Below are 21004 nucleotides of genomic sequence, written 5' to 3' on the forward strand. Positions count from 1 at the left end.
ACATTAATAGAAATTCATAAATCTATTCATACGTCTATAGAGTATACAATATACGTACAAGTATACAACATACGTCATACTTTAATACTTAAATGCAATATTTAATTGTGTAGAGTAACAGTACGGCCTGGTTCATATATATATCATCTGTTTAGTTCTAATCTCTTATCGTATCTAATAATTTTGTCAGAAATCAAATCATAATATAATAAGTAATAACCATGAACTAAGATATATGTATATATATATATATATATCTTAGTTCATGGTAATAACAGTAAAGTTGTCGCCTACTCACACGAATGTAATGTCATTCATTCCAAAATATGTTTGTCATCTATGTATCACAGAAATAGAAACCTACGGCCTACGCTGAATCGGACATGTCCGAGAATAGTATTTTTGGAACCCCTGCGCGTCCACACGGCTTATGCGATAGGAATTGATTCTAAGTATGATACTAGGTTCAGACGAGTTGATTTCAATTAGTGCTGTTTCACATTTCTATAAGCGCCGTTGAGTTAAATTTTTTTTTCAATTTCCTCCTGTTGTAGGTTGTTAGCCATTTAAAGAAATTACATTTGCAAAATAAATCTGTTAACGGTCCCTAAGGCACGTACGCCTTTCAGTAATAAATCATCTCTTAGTCTACTATATTCATACAGAGTAACATTATATAGGTAGGTACACTACAATAATCAGAAATTTGACTAAACTGCTGTTACCGATATGGCTAACGGTACAAAGAAACTCGATGAACACAACTTAATGGTGCTCAGAGAACAACTATCATTGCCTGCAAATAAATATTGCTTCGACTGTCACCAAAGAGGACCAACATATGTGAATGTTACCATAGGTTCATTTGTCTGTACATCATGTTCTGGACTATTGTAAGTACCTATCTGTTTATTTAAAATAAAAGTGTATCCATTTGACATTTATATTTTTTCTTACATCAATAATATGTATTATACATTTTGTATTTAGTTATTGTTAGGAAGTTAAATTTTATTTTACTGAAAAATAATTTGACATTATGATAGATAAATACTTAAATTAAAATTTTTGTTCATATTCAGTTCATTTACACAGGTACCTAAATATTAATTGAAAATCCATGACTCATGACCCATAAAGTAAGTTCAACCACTTATTTTAAACAACATTTCAATGATTATATACTCGTGTTATCATTTAATATTACATAGGTTTATAATGTAGGTAATATATAATATATAAAGTTATCATATCATTTGTATAATAGTTACATATTCTTAACACAACTGAAAATTCATATACCCAGTATTTAATATTAAGGTACCTAATAAATATTTTTTTTTATAAAAAAAATGTCCATAAACTTATTTTTATTTATAAAAATATATATTTTTAACAACAAAATTGTTTACTTTTTTCTGTAGGTATTTACATTTTTATTTATTATTAGATATTTGTTTATTATTTTCTGGTAAAAATATATCCATCTACTAAGTTATTGTTATTAATTGTAATATTGCATACATGAATGTTTTTAAAATAAAATATATGCTTATCAATCCTTTAATGTTAATTTATCATTGTTTTTAAAAAAAAAATTACCAACAGGTCATATATTATATTTATTTTTGACAAACAGTCAAATTAAATTTTAAATGTTCTAAGAAGGAAATATTGATATCTGTATAGTAAAGACATAATTTTCTATGGGTATCATAATTTACTCATCATAGGTATATTATTCCTAATTTTTAAATTATATATAGGTATTTATTACCATTTACCTACCAATGTAAGAGTTTTAATTTCATATTAAGGGTTTTTAATTAGGTAGGTATTATTATATTGTTTAATGAATATTTCATGATTTATTACCTACCAATTAATTTATAGAAATTTGTATTAATAGTACTTATCTATTGTAGATTTATAATTGGTAGGAAATTGAGCCCATAATTGTTGGCTTTAATTCCAATTAATATGTGTTTACTTCTTGTTTCGCTTACTTCCTTTGTAATAAATGTTAAAAAGATAATTTTATTAAAATAAACAAATAATAGTACCTTAATAGTAATTATTTATCATTTAATTAATACAAATATTTTATCACACATGTCGAATAGTTACAAACTAATAAATAACAATATATCATTTAAGTAGTTATTTATATAGTAAAGTTATTTATTTTAGTCATAATTTGCTAATAAATGCTACTATATTTATTTAAATTTTGTTTTTGTAATATTACTAATTAATATTAATTTGAATAATAATAGTATGTAGATTATAGTATAAGTATTATATTATAATATAATAGAATCAATATTTAAAAAAGATGGATCCTAGATAAATAAAAAAGCGGACAAGTGAGTACCGTTCAGCTGTATAGTAGTTATCGAGCATATCGTTGTAAAAGATGTGTTATTTTTGAATTCATTGGTTAGTTGTTATAGAAACAACAAAATATCAAAAAAAAAATAGAAAAAAATTTGTTAATTTACCAGTGAAAATTCAATATTGTAAAAATTGTAAGTTCAAACCTTCATAAAAAGTTAATGTTCTATTTCAGTAAACTTATTTTGTTTGTTATAGGTAGAAAAACTTATAGAAAAACTTTTATATAAATGTTTAATCTTAACTATAAAAAGAAAAACTTTTATCAATTTGTAACTGAAAAATAATTTACAATATTTAAAAAATTTAAAAAATTTCTCATGGCTATAAATGGATCAAAAAGAGTCAAATTTGTATAGAAAATGGTCTTTTTAACATTCGGTTATTCGTTTTTGAATTTAAACAAATTATCAAAAATTTATAGAAATTTATAATAAAAATCCAATATTGTAAAAATTTAAAATTCAAACGCTCATAAAAACCTAATGTTACTTTCTGGTAAACTTTTTTTTTTTAAGGCAGAAAAATGTATAAAAAATCTTTTATTAAAATTTCTAATGTTAGCCATGAAAATGAAACCTTTTATGAATTTCTAGCTAACAAATGGTTTGAAATTGTAATGAATTTTGTCAAACTTTGAACTTGAAATGTATATAAAAAGTTATTGTGTATGTATCTTTAATAATTTTAAACTTTCATTAATAAAACTTATAAGGAACCTTGCATTAAATTTTCAAGTTATTTTACTTAGAAAAAAACTTTGATCAATAAGTAATAATTTAAAAAACATTTACAAAATTTGAAAAATTTCTTAAGGTTATAATTAGCTAGGTCATAATATTAAATAAATGTTACTGCACATGGAGAATATATAGCTGATATAAATATTTGGTGAAAATGTCAAGCTACGGTTTTTTAGTTACACCAAAACAATTAAATCGATTTTTTTCAAAAATTGGTTTCGCGTAAAAATAAACACTTTTTTTTTTCTTGACGTTACTACAACTACTTAAAATGTTCAATTTCGATTTACCTAAAAGTACCAACTAGATTCAATTTTTATCATAAAGGATGCTGATCTTGAGAATTGGATCATTTTTAGTACCCCAATGTTGATGACAGACAAAAAAAAAAACAAATCTTTGTAAATACAATAAATTATTGCGCTTCGCTCAGAATCTAAAATAAAAAATGTTACAATATGTTTCTGCTATGCAACAGATACTGATAAATATTATAAGCATAGAATTTTTTTTCGGCTGATTAACCTGTTATTTACCAATATTATTCTGTTCAATTAGTATGTTGTTTACAACACTATAATTTATCGAGATAACAAAACCAAATTGCCCAACAATGTAAATATGCATCTCATAGAGATTTTTATATTTTAAGCTTCCTATTTATTATTTTATTTACAAATAACTGAAACTATAAATTATAGTAACATTTGAACTATCAGTAGGTACATTCTACCTACTGTTAAAATTACATAACTGTATATTTAACAATTTTATAGTCATCAGTATTGATTTCCTATATGTGAGAATTTCAAAATACTTATATTTGTCTATTATAATATACCTTTGTACATTGCATAACAATATGTATTTTATTAAAATTATTTAGATATTTATAATTCTTAGAATCCAATTTCTTGTAATATAATATTAAAATAAATAATATTTTAATCAATTTATGGTAATCATTAAAAAATGTATGACTTATGATAGTTTTATATTTACATGTACTTATCATTTTTTTTATACTTTTAAAAACATATGCCTTCTGTTAATAAAAAGATAAGTATTTTATTTGCAATTGATGCATAAAACATACGTTAAGTACAAAGAAAATAACACGTTTATCTTCATCTATTCTGTTTAAAAAAAATTATAATGATTAGATACATAAATATAATGTTATCTTAAATTACATTTTATATATTTTTTTATTAAGAGCTATACAATTCATCAAAGTTTAAAATAAAATATTTTAGTGTATACCTAAATCTAAATTATTCAAACAGTTATATATGGTGTTCCCTAAGAGGTCGTCTTAGATATAAACAACATACCAAATTTTACGTTTAGAATAATCCATTTTACTGTGTTGTTATTAGATTAGAATGAATTTATCGATAACCCAAATATTATTTAAGGCATCATTTAGAATTTTATTTTAATTATTCATCGCTGCAAAATCTAAAATAAATACATAATAATATTCTAAAAATACCAAATTTGGTTTTAATACTTTAAATATTACTCCGTTTGTGTAATTTGTATAAATAACAAGCAAATTATTGTAGATCTTTAATTTCATCTTTCATCATTATTATATTGTTTATAACTTAGTCCGAATTTATATTCTTTTAAACACCTAAAATATGATGCTAATATTCTCTAAAAAATTAGAAGAATATGCCAAAATAATCAATAACCCTCATTATGTACTTAATATACCATTTGTTTTTTTTTTTTAATTAGTCTGGTATACACTTGTATAACTAATAGGTAATTGCATTATAATAACAGTTAAAATAGTGTTTTTTCGTTGAACGGTTCTATACACTGGCTTAAAAAGGGTTTAAAACTAGTGGATTTTTTTTTAAAATTTTAAAAATAAAATATATTTGGACTTTTATTAAACAAATTTGTTGTTATTATCAGTATAGGTTAGGTAATATCACTGGGTGTTTTTTTTTATCAAAATTATATATACCTATGTAAAAAAAAATATGGTTGGTAAAATATTTTTGCATGTATTGTAATATTAAAACTAATCACAATAGTTTTAAAAATAAATTAAATTAGTATTTTTTTCTGATAGTTTACCAAAATATGCTAAATAAGCTAAATATTTTATTACCCAAAATTTTAATGAAAATAAAATAATTAACATAATTATACTGTAACCTAATCATTGAAATTGGCTGTATGGTATTATATGGCAGATCAAGTTACCCTGGTTTAATTTTAGATTCTGAGCTAATTGATGTATTGAATTTACAATGATGTATATTTTTATTTTTTGTGTCTGTCATCAATTTTTAGGGTGGAAAAAATGCTAGGAAAGTGAATCAAATTTCCAGTTGGTACTTAGGGAACTAAAAAATATAAAACTTCCAATAACTCAAAAACGAATAAATGTAGATACTTCAATTTTTCACTAACTGTTTATATGACCATTATCCATACACAATACAATTTTAACTCTTTTTAAGCTATTTATAGAAATTTTCAAATTGTATTAGTTTTTATCTATAAATATTGATAAAATCCTTGTTACTGTGTACTAATTACAATATAGTATATCCTATATTTTATATAATCGTTTGAAGTATCATCTCAGTCAAAAAGTTTGAAAATTGAATACATGGTTCCTCATAAGTTGTTATATTACCAGTTAAAAAGTATTAAAAATGCATTGACACCATTTTTTTTTTAAGCATTTAAAGTTCATTTTTCCATATTTTTAAATTTATCAAAAATACTAAAATTTGCAAGTAAGTAGTTAATAATGTATCCAAAGAATCTAAAAAATATATTTACACAGTTTTTTTATAGATATTTTATGTTAAAATATGAGAAAAATCAGATATTTAAACAAAGAAGTACAATTTTAGTTTTTTTGTTGTATTTAAAAATATTAACTATGGGCACTTTAAACTTTTAAAGTAGGTATATTATTATATTTTATACACACAATGGCATTTTCAAATGCAATGTTTTTGGAAAAAATTAATTCAACCTACTTTGCTACTTATGGTAAAATAAATTACTTTAATAGCATTAATAACATTAAATATAGTTAGTAATAAAGATTGACAAACTGTGTTTGCTCAGAATCAGTTTTCGTCAAAATGATATAATATCATTGAATTCAAATTTATCACATTCATTTCAGTGACCCACTTGACATCTAGATACTGTATAGCAGAGTGGTACCCACTTGCACATCTTTTTTTATGTTACAGTTTACACATTTATTATTATTTAATCGATTCAAAAGTGATAAGAAATGTATACTTAATCTATTTATTTAAACATAATATTTTTATAAATAACAAGGTTAATAAATTAAGAGAGGTTCGAGTATGCTTAGTTCCTTATATTCATTCATAGCGCCCATTCCCTCGGTTGTTAGGCATAGTTAACTTTTTTAAAATCATTTAATGTTTACTTGTCTATCACTTTTCATCTATATTTGATAGGTACTCAATAATTAATATTCATTATATTTTCAACAGCTTAAAAATAAATATAGTTATGTTAATAATAATAATGTAATTTTCATGAAATATCATTTATCATGATCAAACTATTTGTTGACTGTAGAGAGTTTACATAAAGGGTTCTTAGATCTCTCCTGATTTATGATAATATTATATAATTGAATAAAAATGGTTAACAATTATTAAAATGGAACAAGGCAGATATGAATGTCTTGATAGTTTTAAATATTCATAGAAATATATGTGGTTCAATTAATACATAGTTAATTAGGTATTGTTAATTTTATAAAAAAAGATTAATCATTGAGGATGTCAGCACACTATTTGTTTTCTCTTTCTGACTCACGCGAAACATAGACAAAATGCATTTGTGCAGAATCATTTTTCTATGTTTTAAGTAATTTTAGAGTAAAATCACCCATTACAAAAAAGATAGAGAATAATATTTTAGAGGGAATGACCTATCGGTTTTATATTTTATTGTTATTTGACTTTGCATTCGTCTTTCAAAATAAACAAAAAAATTTGTAAATTTAAATTATGTTTAAATCGTTTTGAAACAATATTTAGAGAATTTGATATGTCAAAAATATTAATCTCTATCTTTTTTGTAATGATTGATTTTACTCTAAGATTACTTAAAAACATACATTCTGCGCAAATGCATTTTGTCTATGTTGCGCGTGGGCTAGAGATAGAAAACAAATAGTGCGCTGATATTCTCTTAATATAACACATTTAATTGGTATGTGTATTAACAAAATTATTAACATTTTATTTATTTAAGAGCGGTGGGGGTGGGGGGGGAGGTCAACTATGTATTAAAATTAATAATAAAAAAAGAAACCAGTAAAAAAATGTATAATACCTATTTATTTTAACACCTTTAAGTAATAATTTAATAACTAAATTCTTGATTAAACATCAATTAAATTGTATTAAAAATTATTACTACCTACCAAATTAAAAATTAACGCATGTTGTTTAATTCCTTGAAATGTAAAAAAAAAATTGTAAGAAATATATTGTTATTTAAGGTATTTGTAATAAATGTTAAATTTTATATGGTCATTTAAAAACTTGACCTTTTAATAAATCATAGGTATTGAATTTTAAACTTAACATATTTTTAATATGCATTGTATAATATGTATACTATAGGAGAATTCAAACATAAATGAATAATCATTTAATATAACCACCAACTAGTACTATAAATTAGATAGGAGGCGGTAAAATATTTAAAATTATTGATGACATTTGTCAAATTGTTTTAATTTTCACATCTGTTTTAAATAATATTGTTTAGTGTCAACAAAGTGACAGACATACATATGTGTTGTATGATAAATTTTAATTGCGTAGTTATAAAACAAAAACTGTGACCACTTATTCATGTACAATACATTTGTGTTTTAGACGAGGTCTTACTCCACCACACAGAGTAAAAAGCGTATCAATGGCAACATTTAGCACAGAGGAAATTGACTTTATAAAATCCAGAGGAAACGAAGTAAGTAACATCTTATATTGCAGACAGATTGCTTATGAAAAAACTAAGTGTTTTTGTAAAATATAATATTATTTTAATATAAGTATTTAAGTCCTAATGAATATTACAGATACCTATGATGCAATTTATAATGTTAAATATTTTTATTACTGATATATTTGTATTGTGTAAGGCACTAATTACTAATTAGACATTATCTAAATAGTACCTAATCATATTAACTTGATTGAGGGCGGTTATACTTGAAACATATTATTTTTAGAATTATTTTCATTTTGTAACAAATTTCTGTAGGTACCTATTAAGTTTATAGCTTAAATATTATTTACTCTTATTGTTTCATTTGAAAAAATTTGTTCTTAATCATCATTTTCCTCTACATATTGTTACCATACAATGAAACAAAAGTTGAATACAAATTTATATTTTGTTTAATTGTTGTGACTTTTGAGCTGTGCAGTATTTTAATTACAATATGTGCTTGTAGTATTCTCCCCACTCCATGTGAGCGTTTTATTTATAACTAGTACACACCACATAAGTGTATTAATACAATAATACTTCTATCGTATCATAATTTACAATAATAATTTTTAGAAAACTGAATCCCAATGCTGGCTGTTTGCTGTTAGGTAATTATTTTGGTTATTAGGTACTGATTAGTAAATAATAAGTAGATAAATAATAACCAAGATAATATTACTTCATTTTTTGGTATAAAAATAAAGATAACATGTGTTGTAGTGCATAGTGCATAGTGTTGTAAATAATATTACAAATACAAACTGGTAACAATATAGAATATAGATTATAATTAACTACACTGTGGTCTGCAACTGTGGCAACTAAAATAATACATTTTGCTATCGTGGTCAGTGTCATTGTATCTTTTAAAAAGGTATGTAATTTTATGTTAATATGAGTGCATAAGGGCATTGCATACATTACACATGTGTGCAATAGTTGTATTGAGGTATACTTGTAATACATACAAAAATAATTTGTGGGTAATAATATTCATATACAATTCTTTCACACCCAAAAAACCAAATTGCACCACTGGATTAGGACTATCATTTACAGACAAAATAAAATAGCAAGTATGAAATTAATTCTATCAAATTATGAATTATAAAATATAAAACTAATTATAAAAATTATAAAATGGATAGTATGAATTAATATTAATATCTAAACTATACTAACTAACAATACTTTTTGTGGGGGACGGGAGTGGCCGAGCGGACTAAGGCGTCGGCTGCAACACAGCCAACTTGAGTTTGATACCTCGGCCGTGGGCGGAATTTTTCTTCGGGCAAGTCACGGTGTCTGGAGAACAAGTGCCGCTATCCCCCCACCCGGGGCACGGCAGAAACCTACGGGTGCCCCTTTAGAAATTCTGCCAAAACACATCACACACGTGTACCAACCTACCCAATTTAAAAACCTACAGGGCCCTCCCCCACACCCAATGGCCTATGTTGCCGCGGGTTACCCAATAAAAAAAAATAAATACTTTTTGTAATTTTTAGTAATCATAATACTCTATTTACTTTTAGTAATATTCAAACAAATAATGATGGATCATTATCTGTTTTTAAGAATAGTTATGTTATATTATACTTATATTAGTATTAACCGTTAGCATTTTCTTAATTTGGTAGGTTGAACAAAATTTTGTCATAACCTTTGCATGTAATTGTTAATAATCACTACCTATTACAAATTATAAATAAGTAAACTAAGTAATTAGTAAACTAATATAATAAGTTATTTGCTTGATTATGTATTTCAATTTATTTTAGTATATTTTAGTATTTTAGTATTCAATTAAATTTAAGACAGTTTTTTTTATTATAAACAATGTTTCAACAAATACATTTAGTTTGATGACATACAATCTTGTTTAAACTGTATAAGTTATTATTAAATATATTTATTTTTTTTAATTATTCATCCGTTAAATGTCTTATTTAATACTATTAGTCCAGGTTGCATGTAAAATTAATGAATTTAATGGACTAACCATGGGAAACTAAATCATGTTTAAGAAAACATTAGCTCACTATTGATTAAATACAATTTAATGTTAAGTGAATGTTCATGCAACTCAGAATTAGTGTATCATTATTTGGGCATGCAATGTAAAACATGTATTAGAACAGCTAATCAATATCAATCACATTATGAATTCAAGTTTTTGTAACTTTTAAAATCAAATATAATTTATTGATTTATTTTTTACCTGTAAAGAAATAATGACTATCGTTTTAATATACTGTGTTTCAATCATCCTATTTCTGTATAACACAAACAAATGCACATTATTAATTAAATATGTTATGTATGATGTATAACTCAATTACAACAAAGACGGGAGATTTAATCAAATATACACTTTTGTTGTAGAGCTGTCAAAGGGTTTGGTTAGGAATGTATGACTCAAAACAACCTACAAAAGATGAAAAACAAATAAAAGAATTTATGGTTGCGAAATATGAAAAAAAAATGTATTATTCTGATCAAGTTTCACAAAAACTAAATAATGGTACTCAGGCAAGGCCTGCTGTTACCACTTTTACTACAAATCATCAAGTAAATAAATTATTCAAGCATTTAAGTTTTATGGAAAATATCTATTTCAATATTTAATTATATATTTTTAATTTATTAACTATTTATAGAACACTAGTACTACTACTACTACTACACCTGCAATAAATATATCATCCCCAAACAAATTTGAGTTTTTAAAAGAAGAACCCTCGAACCAAAATCAATCTCCAATTCAAACATCTCAATCTTTTGCAAATTTTGAAAATAATCCAGTGTTTTCTACATCTTTTGATACTTCTAAAAATATTGGTATGTATAACACTTATTATATTTTTATTATATTTCTAACCCTTTCACTGTTCCAGACGTACAATTACGTCCCTATATTTTATAATATTCTCCTTTTCCGGTAACCGTACAAGTTTTGGAAAAGATGGTTCGCATTATTTTAAACTTCAATAACTAGATCATATAGATCTCAAAATTTAAAAACTTAAAAAAAAGCAATAAAAATTTTTTTTACATAGCATACAGCGGTTGCAGTGGATAAATAGTGTAGCAGTGAAAGGGTTAAAAAATTAATTTAACTATTCAAATGTAACTACTAAACATGTTTACTATTTAATCTTAATGGTAAGTTTTTACCTTTTTAAATACCTCCAAAAATAATATTTAAAAAAAAAATGTTATAATCTACAATTGTGAGGTCTGAATATTATATCATAGATTTACTTACTTAAAATTACAGCAATTGACAATTCTGTTGTAATTGCAGTTTTGTATCTATTAGTTTTGGATAATTTTCCAATGATTATTTTTTAATCACAAAATATTATAATCATTATAATATCTATAATTTTATTACTATAAGCAAATTGTACAATTGTGTACATTTAATTTAACTATACTATGTTTATAATACAGTATAACATTATATCAAAGAATGAAATAAATATATTTTATTTTAATAAAATACTATTATATACTATTATATTTTAGTTCACTTAAAGGACGACTTTAGATCATAGCAATATTAGTTTTCCTTTAAATAGTACCTAATATGTTACAGTATCAATTTACATATTTGCTAGTATTTATACTTTAATATAAAAAATAATAAAATAAGACTAATAGTAATTTTAATTATGTATTTTAAAAAGTATTAACGACTTTTGAATGTTGAGGTATCATAATTTCTGTTTTGAAAAATGTATTAATATGATTAATTTGTAAGTTCCAACCAACCTAAACACTGAATCTACCTCACTTTTAATTCAGGCTTTTGCAATATCTATGTAAAATCCAAATTTAAAAGTAGGCATGCTTAATTTTTCTTTTACATAACACCCCAATTTTTTATCACTATCATAAGTAATATACCAAATTTACGTTTAGCTGCTCAAGTTTAACTTTGTTAGTTTTAATATATGAGCAAACTCACAAATTACTAATACTAATGGTAAAAAATATTGTGTTTTGTTGAAGGTTTTTTTTTCAATTCTTTAATTTTTATACGAGTTATAAGTACACAAAATATTACATTTTAAGTTTAAAAATAACTAAATTCATACTAATATTAAAAATAATAAAATAAAATGTGAACTGCTGAACAATAAAACACAAATGTTGTTTTGGTGTCCTCGAAAAAAATATTAAAATAGAATTTATGACCTAATATTTATTGATTTCTGTTAAGACTTAAATTTTAAGTTTGTTCAACCACTTCAAACTGGATATTTTGATTATTTGACATCAAATCCAATACAATTTTCACCAGCAAGAAAACCGAACAACATAAATAATCGATGGAGTGAGTCTTAAATTGGTTTGATGATGTGATTATTCACGTTCTTGGTTTTAAAGCTTAGAAATAATTGTTTGAAATAGCACTTTTTTCTTAATAACTGCTTGATAACATCAGTATGTTCTCTTTTACTTTATATTTATTTGTACAAATATCCTAAAAATATATTTTCATTTAAAATTATTAACTACATTTTAGAGTTTACACTGTATTTTTAACTAGAATAATTAAACTACAAAATCACTCAATTAAAAAAATTTATATTTTACAAGCTAGTGTATAAATTAAGTTCCATGAATAGTTGCTACAATTAAGCACAGTATCATTGTCTAGATATCAATAATATATTTTACTACATTTTTTTTTATTTATAAATATGTAATATTATAAAACAAATATATTTATAGTAATTTTAAAAAAAATAAACTTTTTAAGACCAAATTTATTAAGACGGCGTGATGCCCACATGTATTTTGTTTTCTTACAAATGTGGCGAATTTGAGTTTATCAGAACTATGTACCTATGACTGTGCTACTTATATGGGAGTATAGTGACTTTTTGAGAGTCTTTATTAAGACTTTTTAACTGATCAGACCATTTTTAACTAAATACAAAGTAATTTGTACATTTTTATGATTTCGACAAATTTTATGAAATTTGAAAAATTAAATATACAATATGTGCTTAAAAAAATGTTTTTCCACTATAAAACTGTCATTAGATACTTAATTTAAAAAAAACACATCATTGTACAATCATTATATTCATTGCTTCGCACAAAATCTATAAAAAAAAAAATAAAACTGACACTGACGAGTGTTACACTGTTATTATTCTTATCTTTAAGTTTGATTATTTACTGTAAATTTACTAATATTAAATCCAATGATGAATATTATACAAAATAGATTCTGTTGAACTCAAACTGGCTAAGTTGTGCATTTGTAAGACAGAAATTAAACATGTAAGTTTGAATTATCACGTCCCTTTAAAAGGATATTTTTACATACTTAAATTCTGTATGCATGTTAGTATATAAGTATATTTGGTAAATAGTTTTATAGAATAGTATGTTTTTTGTGTTTTGGTGTAAAACTTAAAATAGTATAATATAAAATATACATTTTATAAATACAATTATTTATTAAATTTAATAATAATATTTGTATTATTATAAATACATTTATTTATTAGTGTGGTACCATACATAAATTGATAAACACATTTGACTATTAGATGAAAAATCATTAAAACAAAAAGCATAGTGTGTTCAAATAATTTTAATTTGGCATAATATTAGATTTGTATTGTAAAAATAGTTAAGCATTTCTTTTTTTTTTATGTGAATAATCCTGTTTATTTAATAATTTATAAACAGGGCTCAAAATCTATAGCATTTGCTAATCATTTTTTAAAATCATTTTTATTTTGTGTTTTTTATAAATCTTAGTTTAAAAGTGAAGTTAAGAAGAAAAAAAAAATTGTGTACAAATTTGTATTTTAGATAATTTTGAAAAGTATTGCTTTGTTTTCTTTATTTTTTATAGCGAAATTTGTGTTAATTTCAATATTTATAATGGTGCATATTATTGTACTTTTTTGTGCTATAAAGTCTGAGCCTTGGTAATAAATAATAATTAATCAATTTACATTTTATACTGAACTATCTTACGAAAAAAAAAACCAACTCAGATGCTTATTCTTTAATTTGCTATATTATTTACAAGTTTATCGCACAAACTATAGGTGTAGCAATTGAAAGTACAAGTCCTAGTACAAGTTGGAAAGCAAATGGTTCTCAAGCACCAACTGAAGACCGTTATGCTGCATTGAAAGATCTCGATTGCTTGATGAAATCTCAAGTTCAACAAGATACTCCTCCCCAATTAAATAATAGTAACAGCTCTGCATGGAGTAAGTAAAATAATAGTTTAATTTAAAGCTTAACTTACTGTAATAAATGTTTATAGGTTCTGATGCATCTTTGAATGGAACATGGAGCAGTCAAGTCTCTGAAAATACACCTCAGAACCCATTCAAAAGTAATAATGCTTATAGTTAAGAGGATGTCACACCCGCTTGTGCCGTCTTTGTCTTACAAATGTACAACATAGCAAATATGCCAGCAGGTTTAATATTATAGACAATTGACCCAGCTGTTATTCAATTTGAAGGCAAGAATATTATCTTGTGCAGTGTTTCGCGAAACCATGGGCTTCTGCAAATAACCTGTAGGGGTTCTATTACTCAAAACTTCTAACCTCCTTTTTTTTTGGTTATTAATACTAATTTTCATAGAGGCCCCGCGTAAAAAAATATTATTGTTTGGTGTTTTTTGATCTCAAAAAGTTTAAGAAACACTGATCTAGGGTATCCCATAGGCTTTGAATGCTATTTTTATTTTAAAGTAAACTTTGAACAATATCCTTACCTTTAAATTTTATTATAGATCAATTCACTCTATACTTTATTCATAATAAGAATGTTAGGTGCGTCCGCGATGGTCAGAAATCGGCGTCCGCGAATTGTATTGTCAGATGCTTCCCAACCGAGTCGATGCGCAAGAGGCCATTGCTTTGGAACAAGCATAAATTGGCCACCGATTACTGTTCTTATTTAGAATAGAGTATAATACTTATATTTTTATTAACACTAAATTTGTTCTGCTGAAAGCAAAATGGTTATGTTGTACGTTTGTAAGATTGAAACCACATTACTGGTATTACATCTTCTCAACAATATGTTTTAATATTTACTATTGATGTAAATACTAATGATTTTATTCTTTGTCATTAATAATTTAGATAGTGTTGAAGATGATTGGGCATCAACAAATCATGTAGTTAACCCATTTACAAATAATATACCAGGTATATTGAATTTTTAACATTAGTTATTCGGTATAATTTTTTTTTAATATATAATACATTCAAATATAAATTACCAAAATTAAATAAATAATAAGAAAAAGTGAGCTAGTAAGTACTGTATTAAGTAGATTCTGACTGTAAAGTTGGGGTCAAGTGAAAGTGTACCTTGTCATTGAGTAGGTCACTGTAATGGATGTGGTAAATTTGAAATCAATGATAAATTGTTGTATACAAAAACCAATTCTGAGTGTCACTATATGACTATAATTATATTCATTGTATTAAAGCTTTTTCACTGAGTGAATAATAAATATTAACAAATATATTTATAGAAAAAAGTATCAAAATAATTTTAAAATTATACCACGTGTAGAAAATGCTAGTAAAAACATATGGAGAAATATCAAGTTTAATTTTTCATTTTTGAGTAGAATAAAATAATTTTTTTTAATTGGTTACCTATGTGTTTATTCATATTTTTTTTAAATTTTTTTTTGTTTTTCTATGTAATTATAAAGTTCTGAGAATCTTCAATTTAGACCTCTTGAAGTACCAATTTATTACCAGAAACCACATTTGAAATAGAATTTTTACCGCTTGTGAGAGACACTAAAAATAAATAAATAAAACAACTCATCATTGTAAAATCAATATATTTGGCACTCTGCTCAAAATCTAAAATTTACCTGAAAGTTAAACTTTAAAAAAAAAAAATAGGTAAGACATTCAGAATTGTACTTTTATTTCTCACTCTTCGTTACCATTAATTTTTTTCAAAGCTATTTAATATTATTTGAGAATATTTAACTTTTAGAAATAATATTAATTGCACATAATTATATTGATTAATTGGATTTTTAAATAAAAATAAAAATAGTTCCTTAAATGTTGCCAAATAACTATTTAAATACTAAAATTATTAAACTATCAATTATAAAAATAAAAACAAATCTTTCTTCAATTAATATTTCATGTATATTATTTTTATTCCATGTAATTTTTAATTTTAATTATAATACCATTTATTTTTTAGATGATTGGCAGAATAATATTCAATGGCCAAATGGTTTAACTTCCAGTCAATCGATGGGTTTTAATGATGCAACACCTTGGAGTGCAGATTTCTCAAATCCGTTTAAAGTAATTATCTTTAAATTAATCATTTTATATTTATTTAAAATCTCAGCAATGTATAATATGTTTTTATTTGTATAGGTTGGATCAGCCTCTCCGTTAAATAAACATTCAAGCAATCCATTTTTATAAAACCATTCACGTCTCACCAGGGAAAATAAAATTATCTGGTAAAACGAAAAGCATTCAACATCAATGCCTAACTATAGCAACAGATTTATTATATTTTATTTATAATACTATGTTTTAAATCTAAACTTGGCGAAAAATATAATTAAACATATACAATAATAATAATTAGTAAGAAATATTAGTTATTTAATTAATTATTTATTTCAAGCATATAATCTCATCATATAGCTAGCCATTTATTACTATTCCTACATTCAAATTTATGCAACTGTCTAGTCTTGAAAATATTTATAGTTCGCTTCAAGTTTTTACATAGTTATTTTTTACATAAAATTATTTTTGTAAGTTTTAAATATATGCCTATGCAACTTAATACACTATTCAATATTTCACATGATCAGTGTATAAGACAAATGTTGCAGTGTTATATTCATTAATATGCATATAACACAGTTAGTTTTGCAAGTTACTAACTTATGAGACAAGAAACTTATTTTTATATTTACTCCAGAATCTTTGCAAATTAGTGAATGTGTCAATTTATTGCATGCCCAAACTTTTAAGTTTCACCTGAATACATTAAAGAGTTGTGCTTAAGTTTTGATAATTTTTTTAGTAGGTATCCTTATGTACTATAAAGTTCATAGCAGTCCCAATGTTTTTGAATTTTGAACTGTATGTCTGAGTGTACTAAAATAATTTTAAATTAAATAAATCACTAATTATACTATACTTTAATTTATCTAAAAAATTATTTCTGGTATTTATGAATTCATTTAAATTTAATAGTATGTCATCAAAATCATTTTCTTTTTTCAGTCTGGTACATAAATTATAATTTCATATTTTATTAAATATTGATCACTTATGTTCAATGTTTAATTGTAAACTTCAAAACTTCATAGCTTATTCATATTTATAAAAAAAATATAGTAACTATTTGGATAAACTTAATGTATGCAATAAAAACTATAAATATTGGGATTGCTAAAAAGTGTATACTTTAATGTATTTTAAGAGATCCGCTGATTCAATTGTAAAAACAAATAAATTAAATTAAATGAATAGTTTATATATTTTAAAGAATCTCTATCCCAATATTATAAATGTGTATACAAACTTACATCAAACATTTAACATGTATCACAAATTTGTACTGGCTGTAGTTAATATTAACTATTAGTATTTAAACAATATTTATTTTATATTTTTAATTGTTTATTAATGTTTTATTCTAATTTATTTTTGATTGAAAATGTATTATAATCTAACATTCGTCATAGTGATTACTTTATAAGTTATTTAGTTATTTAACTTATTTCGAACAAAATTTAAGCCACTTAACTATTTTGAGTATTAGATTTAAAAATTGTAATATTGAGTCAAAGAGAAAGTTGTTATTTTTTTTTTTATGTATAAAGAGTTTTAATTGTAATATTCATAAAATTGAAAAAAGTATTCCTGAAACAAAGTACTATTATATTTTATATTTATGTTTACAAAATTTACCAAGATTTTACCTAATTATTGTTCTTAATGATTATAATTCTATGTGTTTGTAATGGTAAGTCAAAATTTGTGTTTTAAAAAATCATTGTATTTATATATAAAAAAGAAAATGTTTAAAGAAATATTTAGCATCAAAAAAATTGTTATAGCAGTTAGGTGTCATTAAAATATAATATTGATATACACAATTTAATTTGAAATTAAACTTGAATATTTTTTTTATTTTTTTTTATGTTGTTTATTACCTACTAATATTTAAATGTATACATATTTAATATGGCTAAACTAAAAACAACAACAAAGATTTTAATTAATATTAATGACTACTAAGTTAAATGAACGAATGTTAATGTATATTGTAATCATAACATACATTAAACCTACATTTTATTATATTATATGGTTTATAATTTTTATTTGATGCTAAATTTGCTTGGAATTATGTTTGTGTGCACCAAAGTATGTTAATCATGTTTAACAAATGTAACTGTGATAAATTTTTTATTGTACCTAAAATGTATGTTTAATTTTGAAGAATGTTTATCTTGGAGTAAGTTAAGTTTGTTGGATTAGTATTTTGAATGGGCTATATTTATCAAAGTCAGTTTTTACCCATTGGTTGTTAAATTAATTATTATTTAATTTTTTCTAATAAAAAATTATAAAATCACTCCTTTAAAGTAATTTTCTTCTCAAATTATTTATGTTTTGTAAAAATACCTATTATAAAATGTTTAATCATATTAATAATTAATAAATCCTTATAACATAATATGAAAAATTGTATATATAATATATACATTATATAGATTATAATATATTCATGTAAGCACCCTTATGCATACGAGTTCATTAATCAAGAATCAAATATTTTTGTTTAAATTCAATCTAATCTATCTTTCTTTTTAGATTTTAAATCTTATAAAGATTATTTTAATTTAGTATATTTGCATAGCAATTTAAAAATATTTCTTTGACCTTGATCACCGTTTGTCAATTAAATACACTTATTTATCTGTCTTATACTTCCATATCATACATTTCAATATCTAAACATTTGTATCGGCCCTTTTTATATGTACCTCGACTGTTTTACCTAATACATTTTTTTTTTATATGTTGCACAGGGTGATCCATAATTTAGATAGTTCTACAGTGATTTTCAGGTAGATATTGCTATTCAAATCTAGATATGTTTTGTTGTTTTTTTTTTATTAAATATATTTATGTAGAATAATAGTACTTGAAACTTACAGGGTTGTGGAGAATAAATATTTTACCAAAACAAATGTATATACAAAAAGCATAAAACATTTTAATATTGAATTATACAAGCATTATAGACAAATTATTCCTGATTAACAATACAATATTATTATGACAATGAAATTTACCTAATTCAACTGAAAAATTTACCAAAAATACTATTAATATATTATTCACTTCCATTAAAAAAAATTATATATTTCTGATTTAACACTAAATGTTATTCATAAAACTATCAAAATAATTTTTGTATTTGCGTTAACATTTTATTGAGAAAATATTTACTCGCAACATTATTAATTATAACCCTTAGTGTCACTATATTATTTGAATAAAATATTTGAATTATTAATTTCATTTTAATATTAACTGCTATTAATTGGAAAATATATATTTAGTATTTTTTTTAAGTTCATCCACCTAACTTAAGAATATAATAATTATTTTCTAATGGGGTACCTATTTGGACACTTTTTATAAAATAAAAATATACCTATTGATTAATTTATATTTATATAACTCAAGATCTATTTTGACAATTTTGTTAACCTCTGTGGTAGAGCACATGAACTCATATCAAATCTAAAGGATTGTTAATGCTAGTACAATATGTTTACACAACTAGTGAACAATAAATGTATACAATATTTAATATTATAAGTACCTATTATTATTGTTATTATTATTTGATGTACCATTACTTTTTAGTTGAAGTTATTTGTCACTAAGGTTGTGTTTAACCTAATCATCATTAATTTGTATAACCAGTGTAATTTTTGTCATATTTTATAGATTTATGTTGATTTAAAATAAACATTTATTTCAATAGAGAATAATATAATATATTAAACTAAAATATTACAAGTGGCGCCATTTCATATAAGTGTTCCTTAATACTTAAACTACTAACCTACAGACCTAGACCTACTACTTAGCTTGCAGATGTATTTTTAAATAAAATCCTCAAATCCTGCAAATGATGCCACAATATATATATAATTATAAAAAAATACAATTTATTAAGTAATATATATATATACTAATTGTATTTCTTTATAATTATATAATTAAGGTAATGATGGGTAGGTACTAGGTAGTTACTCTATACTTTTTTGTAGGTAAGAATTATACTTAGATATCATAAAACCTAGTAATTTATACAATAGTTAATATCACACGTGTCAAAAAATTAACTACTAGGTATCTAATTATCTAATCTCTCTACCAGTGATTACCTACCTATGTATTTAAATATTTTGTAATATAAATAATATTAAGTACAAAAATATTTAAGAATAATTGTATAACATTATTGATCTTTACCATAATATATAAACATAATTTAATTGGTTTGTATAATTTAATTTAAATTAAATTTTTGATTTTATAGCATCTATCTACCTAATTACCTGTCTACAATCGTACATTTAAGATAGTTAGGAGCTATAATGATGTATAAATGTAAAATAAAATGATATATTGTGATTCCAATTATATGGGTTCCAAATCATAATATTATTATTAACACATTTATATATTTAGGAATCTCTTGTAAATTCAACAATTGTCTATTACAAAATACTACATT

General features: G+C 23.6%; 1 protein-coding gene across 2 annotated transcripts; it reads left to right on the forward strand.

Annotated features, from left to right (window-relative positions):
* The first annotated feature begins 247 nt into the window (after window positions 1-247).
* LOC132934902 (arf-GAP domain and FG repeat-containing protein 1) lies at window positions 248-20249 on the forward strand. 2 transcript variants are annotated; one of them, XM_061001311.1, is made up of 10 exons: window positions 248-893; window positions 8051-8144; window positions 10554-10739; window positions 10829-11009; window positions 12397-12510; window positions 14252-14419; window positions 14476-14547; window positions 15310-15375; window positions 16409-16515; window positions 16591-20249. In XM_061001311.1, the coding sequence occupies exons 1-10, from the start codon at window positions 730-732 to the stop codon at window positions 16639-16641; spliced, it is 1203 nt and encodes a 400-aa protein (XP_060857294.1). In that variant the 5' UTR covers window positions 248-729; the 3' UTR covers window positions 16642-20249. The 2 variants fall into 2 exon arrangements, with proteins under 2 accessions (XP_060857294.1, XP_060857295.1); XM_061001312.1 differs by lacking the exon at window positions 12397-12510 and having other exon boundaries at window positions 259-893.
* Window positions 20250-21004: the final 755 nt, after the last annotated feature.

This window comes from Metopolophium dirhodum, chromosome 1 (genome assembly GCF_019925205.1).
Source record: "Metopolophium dirhodum isolate CAU chromosome 1, ASM1992520v1, whole genome shotgun sequence".
NCBI classification, from domain to species: domain Eukaryota; kingdom Metazoa; phylum Arthropoda; class Insecta; order Hemiptera; family Aphididae; genus Metopolophium; species Metopolophium dirhodum.